At 37.8% G+C, this 15,690-nt stretch overlaps 1 protein-coding gene across 1 annotated transcript; it reads right to left on the reverse strand.

Moving 5' to 3' along the window:
- Positions 1 to 484: 484 nt before the first annotated feature.
- LOC139143652 (uncharacterized) lies at positions 485 to 10,466 on the reverse strand. Its single transcript, XM_070714190.1, has 12 exons — positions 10,304 to 10,466; positions 9,047 to 9,171; positions 8,448 to 8,768; positions 7,518 to 7,661; positions 6,711 to 6,855; positions 5,376 to 5,612; positions 4,374 to 4,616; positions 3,669 to 3,911; positions 2,663 to 2,908; positions 1,950 to 2,253; positions 1,510 to 1,575; positions 485 to 984 (listed from the first exon to the last, which is right to left on the reverse strand). The coding sequence occupies exons 1-12, from the start codon at positions 10,431 to 10,433 to the stop codon at positions 975 to 977; spliced, it is 2,214 nt and encodes a 737-aa protein (XP_070570291.1). The 5' UTR covers positions 10,434 to 10,466; the 3' UTR covers positions 485 to 974.
- Between the last annotated feature and the right edge of the window lie 5,224 nt (positions 10,467 to 15,690).

Consider the following 15,690-nt stretch of genomic DNA (forward strand, 5'->3'; position numbering starts at 1 on the left):
ACAAGAGTAGACATAATCGTGGACATCAGAAACGTTGTCATGGTTTCCAACCTTGACACAGAACATACAATATTATTTATATAGGAGATTCTTAATTTATTTCGCGTCTAGAAATCGAAAGACATCACCCCATGCCTTAACTCTCCACACTGAAACTTTAAACCATTTCTTTTCAATTTAAGAATAACTCTCTGACGTCACCGTGCAAAATTTGGTACTAAAGAAACAAATGACCAAATATTTTACCGATACTTAAAATCCAACATGGCCGCCATCCTTTGGGGAAAGTAAAAGTTTCACAAAATTAAGCTGATGATCACTTCAATAACTACATGGACATTAAAATGAGCCTTCATGAGCGGTAGACTAAATGTACTTTTATAAGAAATAATGTCCGACTAACATAAAGTTAAAAACCAAAACCCATGCATTAACACTTTCTCTCTCACAAATACACCACACATAGTCATAAGATGGCAATGGATCGGTCTTTTCGATGCATCGATGGATATTTTAATTCAAAACTTGGGAAAAAATGATAAATTTCAACAACAAAAGTGTCATGTAAACGACATCAGCAAAAAATACTTTAATAAACATGCTTTGTGTAACGACAACTAAGTCTGTGTAATTCTACACAAGTCAATTAATCAAAATTGAAGCCATCACCGTCGCCTCATCTAAAGTTTGGAGCTTACATTGATAGTACTGCAAATCCAGACATTCTGACTGAAATTTGTCATATTTTGGTGTACTGAAACTAATATCATAAAATGTCATTCTAGGCTAAAGATGAACATAATATCACCATTTTCCATCTATGTTCCTTGGATTGTGATATGCTTTTGACGAATACGTGTTTTTTATAATGAATTCTGCACCCTGAGTCCAAAACGATATATTTTTGGGCGTCGACAGTCATGCTTCATCTTGAGTTTTGAAAGTATGAACGGTGAACTTCAATGTCTTGTCACCTAGAGAAGGCTAAAACAAAGATAGAGTGACTCACTTCATGGGCTGCTGAAAAAAACAGCATTGCGCCCTCATCGTCATCAAAGAGAATGTAAGAGATATTTTAACACAAGTAAGGATTGACAAAGATGTTCCTTTTCACTGTCAAGTGTGATGGCATTGATGTTCACGACCTTAATTTAGAGATTTTCTCAAAACTCAAAATTTTATCTCGAGACCTCTGTATAACTTGGTCCATGATAAAGGTGACATATTGAACGCTTGAGATCCCGGCGGATGCACTGGGTTGTTCGCTATTCATTCACAAAAAGATGAGTTGTAGAAGTTAGAGAATTTTTCAAAGTATAGTTGTAAGACCAGGATTCCTTTAAATCACCGATAGTCGCTGTTAGCTGTGTTGTATATGTTACTGCGTATATTTCAAAAAAAAACTTGAAAAGCACAACATTCATTGCCGTCAGTCATTTTTTGCAAAAAAATAAAATTAGATCAGACGTCGTCAATATCACCAAAATAACTTTCAACTTGTAAACTCACCTCTGACAAATGTAACCCTTCGTGTCTGTGCAATCCTCCGATGTCCATTGGTCGTAAACTGTGGACCTAAAATATTGAAACAGATCGTAAGCAACAGTTGTAATACCAATAAGCTTGATTTATTTCAAGATACAGGTCTTTCAGGACGACCATTTACACTTGCATGTTCTTCACACACATTTTCTTCTAAAGTACACACAGAATGTGTTGATAAGCCAGACATTAAAGTTGTATTGTCGATCACGGGTATTCTTTGTGATGCATTTTTCTTTGCATTCTTCTGAGGGTCGTGCTATAATATTTACACTAATTAATGACATTTTGAGACACTCCAAGGCGTTTGATTACATTGCGTGTTTTGAGGTATTTTGCATTGTATTACGTTAAATATCACTGAGGCATCATGTTGAAGTGCACAAGGCGGAAGGTTACCATCTTACCACAGTTGTGCACAGTCTTGGCCATTATCTGTCTCCTCTGCAGGATCATTCCAGTTCTCGTAGCAAACACTCGATCCATCAGCATTCATCCAGTTGCTTCCGCCAAGTTTCGATACACCAAACCAGTAAGAAGAACTACTTGCACCTTGGTCTATGATGTGCTGAACGAGGGCGCTGTTTGTGCTACCGTTTGGCACTTTGGTCAACTCATTTCCCGCCAGTTCACATGACGTCTTAGCGTTGGCAAACGTTTCCGGTCCACTGTGGAAGAAATAGTGTCTGCATATTCCGAGCGGTCCGCGTTCTGGAAGTGATCACAAACCAAATAGGTAATCTGCCGCCTTGTAAGGGAGATTTGGTTTACTTAATGAGTATATAGCTATGAATGCTTTGTAAATCGGCAGAAATTCATTCAACATGGAAAACTTATGTCCATGCGCTATTCACCATTTCACTCTTTGCAAATCCCAAATCTTGTTAGCCGGCCTTACCGTATCAACTACGCTTTTTATATCGTTGAAAGCCTACAAAATTATTTTTCTGGTATACATTTAAAATCGTTCTCTCAAAAATGGTATTTTATACAACCTTATATCGTGGACCCATTAATATAGATTTGTTAATACATTATAGCTTCGATTAAGGAGTAAAATAATATTGTCATAACTGCCAGTCAAGACATTGATATAGTAGAGCTATTGGTTGCAACTTGCCAATGACGACTAAGAAGGTGCATACGGCTTGATATCCAGCTTCATCTACTGCAGTGTATGTGACTTGTGTAGAACCGATATGGAAGATGTCGCCTGGCTGGTGGGTGCTCGTCAGAATCACCAATCCTCCTGAGTTATCCGTTGCCGTCGGTTCAGTCCACTCGATGGCTTCGCCGGGATTGAACCGGTCAAGAGCTGATATATCTGATGGGCAGCCTGTAATAACTGGAGGCGTGTTATCGGGAACTGAAACGGGAAAATTTAGAAGACGCCGAGATCTTATGATCTATCACAGTGAAAATGATATTCCAATGTGAAATTATATTCCAGGATATTTCTGAAATAGTTCGATATTACCACAGTTAAACGTTAGGTTTGTAGAGATCATCTACATCTTCAAGATACGGACGGGTAACAATATCACGTGGTGTGTTTGAGGAGTCAGTAAATGCATTGGCAGTATCACCTCTGCCGTGTACCATCAATGGACTAAACAGAAATGCGCTAGCTTTAATGTTGACAGGTTTTATCAAGGTAGTATGCGCCTCGAAAGTGAAAGATTTAAGCCTTTGCTCAAACTTTCCTGAATGAAAATTTCAACCATTCTGTTACCAAACCAACAACCAAAATCAGTGGTTACCTTGTGAAATTTGGAACTAGCGAAAAATTATTAATCAACATTTTGAAATTTGGAAATCAAAATGGCCGCAATCCCTGTCTCAATTCTTTTGGGTAAAATAAAAGTTTGGATTATCGAACAACTAAGAAGATGAAAGTTTTTCTTTATCTAAGAGCTTTAAAATGAGCCCAAAAGTGGTAGATCAGAATAGAATTGTTGAAATTTGAGAGCCGAATATCTGTCCCCGAGATGCGTTCTACATTAAAACTGATCAACGTGTTCGTCGTCTGTGGTGAATCTTACTTCAGTTACTGCTCTACAGGAAGTGTTCTCACTGTTCCGTAAAGTCTCAGTATTCACCGCTGATAGTCCGGTATAATCACATACCTACTGTAACAGTGAATGAACACATGGCGTTATTGCCTGCGTCATCAGAAGCTGTGTACACAACAACTGTGGAACCAGCAGTAAACGTCGCTCCTGGCTGGTGTGTACTCGTCAAATACACATTTCCACTATTGTCAGTGGCGTCAGGCTCCACCCACGAGACTTGTTCTCCGTTATTCCCACTGTCAATCACCGTAATGTCTGAAGGGCAGTTTGTAATTACCGGTGGTTCAGTGTCTTCAGCTGAGGAAACAGTGAACAAGCAGAAGTTAAGTATTTAAAGGCATACTATTTTATGCATAAACCTTGAGGTATTGTAGTATTTATGTACATACAAATACCCATCCGATGTGTGTATGAGAGAGAGAAAGAGAGAGAGAGAGAGAGAGAGAGAGAGAGAGAGAGAGAGAGAGAGAGAGAGAGAGAGAGAGAGAGAGAGAGAGAGAGAGAGAGAGAGATGATCATTAATGGCGAAACAAAAGTTTTCCATCGAATTTGAAGTATTATTTTTACTTTAGCTCTTCGAAATTATAGATTGTGAAGAATTTCATGTAAATAAATAGACAACCTTGAGTCCCAATAACTCAGTGCCGGTACGTACGTCAGGAATGTACCTTAAATAACTTGCTTGCCCTTCAAAGTGTCTAACACTGAGTGTAGCAGAAAAACAGTGGGTGAGAACAGTCCCCCTGGACGTTTACTCACGTTGACAGTTGACTGTCACTTGGAAAGAACAGGAAGTGGTGGCGCCATTTTCGTCCACGGCAGTACAAGTCACCTGAGTCGTATCACATGGGAACAGTGACCCAGATTCTGGCAAACATGTGACGTCATGGGTACAATCGTCTGTGCCTAGAGGTGTCATATAATTTACAATTTCACCGTCACTAGATGTCGTGTCCAAAGTTATATCCTGTGGACAGGATGCGATGGTTGGAGGTTCGGTGTCTGTACAAAAGGGAGGAAACAACAAAAATTCTGTCAGATGATTAAGCATTAACAACAAGTGGAAAAAAACACTTATTGTGAGTCGTGTGGACAAGATTTGATGGTCGGATACTTATTACGAGTGGAATCATCAAAAACAAAACATAAGCTATTCTTATCCATGGTCAGTTAACGCTAGCTGTGTGCTGCTTTTGACGTTACCTTCTTAACCACCAGTAAATGTACTGTTTTTAACGTTTGTGAATTAAATTGAATTGAAGTGAATTTTTCTTTTATTCCGATCAGAAAAAAATAGAGGAGCAATATGGCGATGATGACAACGCTGTAAAAAGTGACACAAAGCAAAATAAAGTCTGTGAAAAGATACAAATGAGCAACAGGTACTAAATATTTCTAATGGAAACCATGGCAATAGTTCGAATGGCGCAGACTATCGGAAAGCACTTTAATAGACAACGAATTCAACAACAAATAAATGAATAAGTAAACCATAGGAACACATTGCAACAAAGTGTAAAAGGTATTACGACTACAAGTTTGCTGGAAAGAAAAATGAAGATATACAATCATTCATTTGGTAACTGTTTTTTCAAATAGGTTTTGGTTTTATGCTGCCCGTTGCTATAAAAAAACGACACTTCAACATAGAAATTAGCTCTGACTAATCACATTGCAGGATTTTGTTTTTGCTCGAGATAAAAAAGAAAATACTTCATGTCAAAGGAAAAGGGTGATATGCAGTTTGATATATAAATTTACCTTCCATTACTGTAATCAAAAATGAGCAGCTGCTGGTTCCAGATCTGTTGGAGACTGTACAAGTAACAGTGGTTGATTGGCTGAAAATACCAGGACTTTCGCTACACGTTGGTCCATTTGTTATTGGTCCACAATCTGAAGACGTTTGTGGATCATTCCACGTGACCTGAGCCCCGGAACCACAATCAATAGCTATGATATGCGGCGGGCATGTTATGGTAGGTGGTGATGCCGTTGCTAACGGAAAAATTAATACACGTCTGGTTATACATCTTCGTCACATATTATCTCTACTTATATGATTTAGAAACAGGCACACCGTATCGTTTGCCAAGCATTTGGGAAAGACCGTTATTAATAAAAAAATTCATACAAAATTGCCTAGGACTGTTATATTGATTAATTTGACTAAACGTATCTTTTCAAGCCGCTTGTCTGCCTTTTGGTATGCCTGTGATAATCAACTCTTGCTGTCATTTTTCGTCACCACGCATTTATAAGTCGGCATTATACAGTTCTTAAGCACAAACTATGTAAGCATTATATCATACCAGTATATTGATGGTGCAAATACAGTGATCTGATTGGTCGAGACGGGAAAAGACGGGAGAAAACCCAATCTTTCTTTGGAATTTTCAAGCATCTATTGCTTAAATATCATTCATTGAAACATAGCTGGTTCATGGGAATATGTCAGAATACTAGTTTGAAATAAATAATTTCTGCCCCGCGAAAAGTGATTTTTCATTATGAGTTCCATTGAGTGAAAACCGTGTAGTCCCCATCTTACTCTGGAATTTCAAGCAATTTTCATTACTATATTCTTGAACCTGCGGTATTTGTCGTGCCACCACCCCACGTGTATTTTTCTGTCCGGCACCTCTGCCTTTAATTTTGCTTGTTCCTTCTACTTTTCGGATTTTTTAACATTTTCTTGTTGAGAATTAAGAATAATAGTTGGGAGTTTCAATATGACTTGAACAGCATACTATATGAAAATAACCAGTCTTCGACATTCAAAATGATCGCCATTCTCTGTGGTGTGGTAAGAAGCACAATGCAGTCTGATGTTACAAGTTTGAAATCGAGTACACTTAAACAATTCATCATCACAAATTGTACAATTATCAGTCTAAACATTTTCCAAGAGACCGATACTGCCTCAATTTTGCTTTGTCCAGAGGCAGGATATCAGCGAAGGTTTGAATCCAAGATAACACCAGCAAACATTTTGCTTAGCTGATATCTTTGAGACTTAACCTTGTAGATTGGAGTCAATATATAGAACAGTATTAATATCTAACACACGTATAGCGTAGTCGTCAATATGCTTACTAGGGTGTTCAATGTCTTGTCCATCTATTCTGTAAACATATCTTCCGAGGAGATCAACATTAGATGCTTCTTCAATATCGATGATATCCACCAAGCCTGATAGTGGGTTCTCGTAGGAATTACCATTGCCGTCTGTGAAGCCAGCCTAATAATAAAATGAGTTCAGTATTCGTTGCCTGGAGTATGGAAGGTTATGCTAAATTTAGAGAACAGCGGAGAATCGTTCTAAAATTGCGCACAATTTAAAGTACTTATCAGAAAACCAGTTGCACATATGATTGTGAAATATTGAAACGTTGTCACAATTTACTTCAATCTTTCCTCTTTAGCAAGCTATTTTCTTTCAGAATGATCGCTATCTGCGCATTCCACGGTTAGCATAAGCGACTACATGCCTCGATCTGAATTCATAATCTATTCTTTGCATTGAATACTAACATGCCGGGAATCGTCGGCCTGGTGAAACTTTGTACGGTCTGTAGCCCAAGGTTTTTCAGACGGAGGAAACCTGTGTCGGGAACCAATTGTGTCTGCGCTAGTTTGGAGAAATACGGTTGCCACACTCTTGCGTATCGTAGTTTGCTTTATCAACCTGCGTGCATCGCGTATCACCATGTACAATAAATCTATTGATGTTGGTTGTAAGGTGAGGACATGCAAAGGACTACCTGTTTTGAGATCCAAACTCTGTATTCAGACAATCATTTAAATCATTAACCATAAAATTGCCTTATTAGAATGAATACCTATATTTCACTTCAGTAACTCCAGCTAATAACAATACCCCATCCTTTCAAGTTGACTCACCCTGGCCGGAGTACCACCCTGTCCAGTGTCACTTTCTCCTCCACTGTCACGTGTACCGGAATACCATTGAACGTCATGGTAATTAACCACTGCATAAGTCTCACCACCAGACCTTGTGGTTACAGCAATTTGATAAGTGTTTCGCTGAAACAAAACAGATTACCTTACAGTGAACAGAACCACTTCAAATGTGATTTTGCTCAGCCAACGCTATGGTGAAGTTTAAAATAGTGTCCCAGTATTGAGTCCAAATATGCCACACATGCCAATGTTATCAACAAACGCAATTTGTTTCGCACCTGAATAAATCAAAATAATAAATTGTACGGACATGAAAATTACATATCACCTTTCGCTATGCTCTGTCAATATTGTTATCATCCTTATGGACTTACAATTTCGCCTGATTTTGTTTTAAGCATTACATCTGTGTTGTTTGCTTGTTTACAGCAGATTGGGAGAAAACAATGAAATAATTTACGACTGTTAATCGTTCTTCAACCTTTGAAGTGTTTTTTTGTAGCTTTTAAGTTTGAACGCCAGGTTCATTTATCTGTTCCTAGGACTGGTGAGGCAGGTTTAAGGATATTTTGGAAAAATCGATCAAATCTATAACGCATGGTGACAAAATAATACTCCGTAGACGAAAATAAAATTGAAGGTACTGAAGAACCAAAGTCGTGATTGGTGGCGGTACTAACTGTATGAATGAGTGTACTCAACTAGCCTGCTAAACCCTCTAACTGTGTCAAATCCAACTGAAATCCACTTAAGGTACTAGTTTACCACAAGTTGTCAAAGCTAGCGATAAGGAATTACACGGCTGTATTAATTAAATATTTTAAAATACTTTCAAGAATATATGTTTGGCATTCTAGGAAGGTTCCTCCCGTATGTTTTTCTAATAGTAGAAGTTTGAATTCAACTCACAATTCGTAAGCCGTCCTGTACTGCACCCAGAAATGAAATCCTCCAGTAGGTCAGAAGAAAGGCAGATGTGCCAACAAACGAGTTGCTTCGACAAGGAAATGCGTCATTGATGACGTCATCAATGTCTGCCATCACCGAGGGTTCAGAAGTTGACGTCATCGTACGGAAATATATCTCCCCGGTTTTACTGTTGCTGTGATCAGCTTGGTAAATGCTAATGAGGGGTTCATTGAATGTGTTCAGTGCTTGCAAATGTGTGGTTGTAAATCCAGCAGCATCAACCAAGGGACCGTTGAACGATATCACGCCGTCTTCGTTTACCTTTGCGGAAACATAAAATAATTTTATCGCAAGAATTAAGAACTGCTTATCAAAAACACTGACGTAAGATGGAGTTTCTGCAAAAAAACTATATATATATAAATTTGTATGTAAAATTCGAAGGTAAAGTAAGTCGGTTTTAGGCAGCAATTAATGCGTAAATAAGGAACTGAAGACAGTAAGAGTGTAATCAGGCGTCGAGAATTTTATCTTAAGTTTCATTTTGTTAGCCTTGATCTGATCATTTGAACTTTGCAAATACCATTTCGAATACGCACCACTATTGTGTTGTAGGACAATCCGTAATACTTAAAGGAATCTGTGGTTAATGAGATTCCTTGGTCTGAGCCTAATGCAACTACTGAGTCTGTCGATGGTGGCCCGAATAGAAACAGTATAGCGTCTGAAAGAAAAAATAAGATCGTTTTCAGATATGTACATGGTGCTGTGCATTTGAGGTGAATTCATAAACTGATATGTTTGGGACACAAAGGATTTGTGAGAATAACGTTATGAAAGGTAATCATTCGCTTCGGAGTATTTTGCACACAGTTGCAACTTTTGAAGGGACAAATGAATTACCTATCCTTCACAGTATTTTGTTCAATAAAAGTATAATTTCTTCATCTTCGATATCCTCCTAAGTCTGTTGAAATTCGACGTTTAAGTCTTGTAAACACAATGCATTGTTTGCAGTAAACAATTTTCTGTGGACAAATACATTTCAGGCCAGACTAAAGTTTTCAGCAATAGCATTTAAAGGTATACAGTCACCTGTAATCTAAATATGCCCATATAAGGTCAAAGGGGCGTTCCTTGGTAATCAAAATGCCCATGTGAGGGCGCTGTTTTTAAAAAGCGGCCACCCGCTTGAAATCTGTGATTGGTTAGATATTCTCTTTCCATGGTAACTGTGGCAAAATTGGAACAGGTGACAGTATACCTTTAACATTACTAGATGCTTTGTTGTTAACCTGAAGAAAGGAAATTGCAAAATGATTATAGAAGCGGAACAAGAAGTTGTATTTCCATGGAAGATCAAATATTTTGGAAAAAATATAAACCATAACACAGAATGATAGTTTAGAATGGGGTGTCTTCCGCCGACCGGAAATATCACAGTTGTGTCGTTGCGATAAAAAGTCAAACTGTTTTTGCTGATTTTTATTTGTGTTTGAATTTTTATCTCTTTCATGCTAAGAATGATGACTCTTTTTCTCTGTGTATTATGCTCTCGTCTATTATGTGTACTCCAGATCTGAAAGTATATTTGTCTATTGATCTGAGGCGTAAATAATAAATGAGCTTGCCTTAGTAGCTATGCACTGTCTTAACCTACCATAATTATTTGAGTGTAACAGCCTTGTCGAATACCTGTCTATATCTCTACTTTGATACGGCGAGCAAGAGCTGGTGTGTATTAAAAGTCGATAATTGCCGAATAAATGTTGCATGAACAATGCCCTATGACGTTTACAGTATTCGGTCGAATCGACACACCGCATTCCACACCTGTTTCTGAGGTACAGACTCACCTCGTTCGCTGACGCTGGCATGGTATCCCGGTCTGGCAACAAAACCGTCCGAAGTCAGAGTAATGCTGGCTTTGTTGCTGAAGAAGGTGAAGTGCATGTAAAGTTGCGGGTTTGATATTGCGACACACATTTCCAAATCGTCTGAATTTAGCAGCGAAGGATACTCTTCATCTTGCAGCTGAAAATTCAGACACAGCTCTTGATTAATGGTTCCAGTTGGTTTCAAACTGTTAATCATTCTCTCGCAAAGTACAACAAGCCTTACGTTTCATAATAGGTTTTCACCATCGGAGGCGTAGTTTGTATCCTTCCTCGAATCTCCGTAAATGAGAATGACTTGTGAAAAACAACATGCATTTATCTTAATGTGCTATGTCAATACGAAGTCACTGAATACTACGCTGTCATACTTATTGTGATATCTGATAATATCAAGTTTTGCCTGTTCTGTCGATACATTTTTCCCTATAAGCAAAATAACTGACCACTTTGGAGAGATCGTTTTGAATGATGGCAGTGACTCTAAAAGTGATGCTTGAGTACCAACTTCATTAGCTTTGTAAAACAACATTGTTTGCCGACTACAAAACCATATTGCAAATTCGAATTCACCTCTAAATTGTCATAACAAATCAGTGGGCTTGAGTTAGCTTCATTGTCTCCAATGTCGTAGGCATCGAATTCTAATACAACCACTTTGTTTGCTTGCAGCTCTATGTCATGACGGCACGTGATGCTAAGAGGATAATCGTTAGGATAATTCTGTGATTGGACAAAGGCCGGTACCGATGTGACGTCACCACTACCACTACCATCCGATGCACAGGTCAAAACTGAACAATACGACAAAAAGTAAAAACTAAGACATTGACTTTTATGTTGGAACATACAATCAAAATATTCAAGCTGCAAAACTCAAATGGCCAAGACGTTGTTTTAATCGATGTGTATCAGCGATTTTACAACATTAACACAGCAGGGCTGGATGTAGTCTTGTTTATATTCAGTCATTTACATGCTCTCAGTTACACAACACAGCACGGCAACTCCAGACACTTCAGACAGAGAAACATAAATCATTAGGAATAAAGAAGAAACACATGGCATTGACAATACAAAGTGTGGTGATTTGTTCATGTTTCTCTGTCTGACGTGTGTTGAGTGGTCATAGTGTGTTGTGTAACAGATAGCACGTAGCTGATTAAATGTAAACAAGACTTCACCCAGCCCTGCTGTGTTAATGTTGTAAAATCGCTGATACACGTCGTCGATTAAAACATCGCTTTGGCCAATTGAATTTTGCAGCTTGAAAGATTTTGATTTTAATTGTGAGAGAGAATGAATGAGTAAATGAGTTGCTAAGCAAGTGTGCAAGGACGGACCCTCTATCTCCGCTCTTGAAACACTTCATTGTTTAGGGAGCGAGGGATAATTAAATGCAGCATTCTTTAATGTCCCAAGTCAAAACTTACGACTTTTGAAATGGCGAGACTTTTCAATACTTCCAGTTTGATTTGAAATAATTTGCAATATGATTCAAATCACACTCCCTCTTCTACCCACTTCATCTTTCCAATGCTTTATTCTCCTATCCTAGGTAATAAACGTATCTCGTATCCTAGGCAACGCATCTCCTATCCTAGGCAATGAACGCACACGCTTTAAAGAAATATTACCTGGAGTTTGTCTCTTCTTTACACTTGCAGAATCCTGTGAACAATAGAAGATTGATGGTTGATTGATTGATTGATTGTCCTGCAATTGCATTTAGTTTCACTAACTCATATTCCTCTATTTTTGTCTGATATTTGTACAAGTTCAGTGCCAGGATATTGTTAGGCGAGTGGATGTTATCCGGCGATAAAGAATCATCGCAAAAAATGTTTTGATTAGCATATTCAAACAATACTCATTGAAGAACAATTTATATTTATATGATTGAGAAATTGAATATAAGGTAATCGCGTCCATAAAAAACAAATTCATGGAAACAAAGAAAAAAAAATCTTGCCTTATAAATGCGTCTACATGTTCAGCACAAAGATATTCCCTTGGATACAAACACTAGTCGTCCGAAGTACTGTTTAGAGTACTCGGCGTGGTTTAAATGTTAACTATCGACGTTGAGATGTGGAAACAAGATTGGACATTTTCGAGCCAAGTCAGTTCGGACAGGAAAAGAACCTTACCTGTGTACACGTGCACGAGACTACACAGCATAAGTGTAAAAACAGTATTGTCCATTTGTTTCCCATTTTATTTCAGTATCATCTGGAACTTAATGCAACATTCATCATACAATTTCCGAACATAATGTTTTGAAGCAAAGATATTGCGAGTATATTAAACGGTCGTTGTCCGCAACTTGATTCACTTTCGAGTCACCTGACAAATTCTACAACCTTTATAAAAATCAAATCCCGCTAGTTCCGTCGCATGGTTGTAATGTGAGATTTCCGGCCAAATACTTACCGGGAAAAGTTATTAAAACAACGTTAGATTCACTAATTTTGTTGAAGTCATAAAAAGTGGATAAAGACCAACATTAAGCTATCAGACGCGCATTTTTGCATGGACTAGCAGTCTCGCATCACAATACCATCTTTTCATCTTGAAGCGCTTTTGAGAAAAATGAATCTACGAGAAAGTTCCTACATTTTATTAATGGCTTTAACACAACAAAACCGGTGTCCCCAGGTGCAAAACATGCGTCACCGACTTATAAAGACAATGCATTCTTTGTCCATGTTAGTTGTGATGAGTATAAGACAGAAAATGAAAAAAGTAAGTGTAGTCTCCTAACCTGCTAAAACACGTAAAACTACAAAATTAGCTTCTATACTTACCTAGGGCTTTAATAAGGAACTGGGTTGCCCATGAACAAATCACTACAGCGGAGAAATGTTTCAGGCAAATCTCCTCTTTTAAGACTTTATATGAGCAGAAACATTGCTGGGACAGCTCTTTTTTGCATTATTTGTCAAAATATAAGCGTTTATTTGACTGAACCGTTAAATATGCCAGACAAACGATAATTGGCAAGGAAATTGCATCCATTGTGTATTACTACGCATGATTTAATATGCAAATTACCCATACTTACGCATGGTGTGAACGTTTTCAATCTGACTTGCTTCTGTTGTTATGTCGTTATACGGTGGTTGACTGATATTAAATCGTGTTTATTTATATCTGATAACATTTTCACAATGGTCATAGAATTGAAAGGAAAAGACGTTATGGAGACGCCATTGGTAAAACGATGATCGCTCGCGTGATTTCATTCATAAATGGTTCATTTAAGTCTTATCTCCGGGTTACTTTGCGTACCAGTTCAGTTGAAAACTAACGCTTCTACAAAGAAACGTGTTTTAAAACAGAGTAAATAGCAGTAAGTATGAATATAACCACATGTGCTTTTTTCCGCGTGACAAGATTACAAATGCTTGTATACCATCCGTTTTTAATGGTCATTACTTAAGCTGTTTAATGACAGTCTCCCCAAATTGCAAACGAATTCGATCAAAAACCAATCATGGCAATGAAATATCTGTAATATATAAACAACATTGATTAAGGTAATATTTTCGTTCTATAAAACTTAAAGGGAGGGGTCATCGGGACTGCGCTGAAAGTCGTATGGGACTAATATAAACTCTGCATCTGAAGGTACATTTGTGATTGATGAAGTTAAAACATATTTTGCATTGTAAACTTACTTGTTACATATCGTTCATGTAATACATCGCACATGCGTAGTTTCGATGACCCTTCCCCTTTAAGTTTTGCCCATCGCCAATAATGCGATTAAACGAATAAAACGTATTTGTCAAGTCTGAAGGCTAAAATTTCACAGACTGTGGTCACTTCATCTGTGGACATACAATCTGGTCACTCCGTCCACGGACGTACAATAATCCATTTGTCCGTCATGACTGTCAGCTGGCTGTTGTGTTAGCATGTAGCAAATAGAGTTGACTTTTGGAGTCAAATTTTGAATTACCATCGCTTCAGAGGACTTCTTTAGAAAACTTAGTTCACGTCTTAAAACACTTTTATCCTGTATGCGAAGTGAAGGTAGTTATCAGCGGGGTCAGTCCATGGTTTCGGCACAATAAAATCAAACATCATGGAATCAAAGAAACTACTTTGACAACACTTTGAGATCGATCTTTGAGATCTATACGATCTTTGTAGAATTTATCAAGCAATTTGCAAGCTAATCAGAATACTTTCAACAAACTTGAAGTACCAACTTACACATGCAAAGTTGACTTGGCTGTTATCCTCTAACATGCTATCATAAAAATGAACAAAACAAGCGTTAAGTTTCCTTCGCCATCGACTGACCATTCGTAACTATTTTGCGTGTATAAACTGATAATGAATGATGGTGACATGCGCCTGGAAACTAAAATACCTAAACTTTTACCCAAACTTGTCTCAAGCAAACTTGTCACCGACTTCTTTTCAAATCTACAGGTTTCGGTACAAGAGAAACAAATGCCCCAAAATTTACCTACATTTGAAATTCAAAATGGCAAGCATCTTTCTTTACTCTATGGCAAGTACTCTCTTGGTAACTCTTCAGAAAAATAGAATTATTGCTTCCCACAAAGTAAGACGTTGGAACTTTATTTAGGCAGAAAGATTCAAAATAAACCAATATAAGCAAAATCCAGCAAAAGTACTTTCAGTTTTTAAGTATTTTAAATCTTGTTAAAAAGATACTTTAATTGTAAAATGTTTCCGCATTCTAACTCAGGAATGAATTTCAAAGGCGCTTGTCAGTTAACGTCCATATTTCTTCCTATTTGGTTTGTCACTGCCAAATGCAGGCAATTAATTTGTCGATATTTTCTCTCACGGATATTTGAAAACCAGTTTCTGTTAATGTAGACGATTAAAACAGCTCACATAGATTTACCGAAATATGTATGAAACACTATGAGAGAAACGCCGTCCTTGCATCATAAGGCGTAGTGTGACTGATATTTAGGACGTCAATCTTCAATTAAAATAAACCTAATTGTGGTAATGTACTCCGTAGATAACAATAAAAATCAGAATCAATGATTTGATATAACATGATATTGACAGTCTCATTACTTTAGTTTCCTTGTAATCTGGCCATTATCTTGCGAGGTCTTCTGCTCGTCAATCTATCATTTCCAAATCAATTAATTTGATTGACGTACGCCCTCTAGTGCCGAATGCTCATACATGTAGCTTAGCTGAGAGCAGTATAAGAACAAGTCACATTCCCGACTTCAGTTCCACTTTTTAAAGATACAGTCAAACCTGTGTATAGTGGTCACACAAGGGACCAAGAAAAAGTGACCACTATATGGAGGTGGCCTTTCTATAGAGGGTGGGTGTGGCATTAC

Source organism: Ptychodera flava, chromosome 1 (assembly GCF_041260155.1).
Source record: "Ptychodera flava strain L36383 chromosome 1, AS_Pfla_20210202, whole genome shotgun sequence".
Lineage (NCBI taxonomy): Eukaryota > Metazoa > Hemichordata > Enteropneusta > Ptychoderidae > Ptychodera > Ptychodera flava.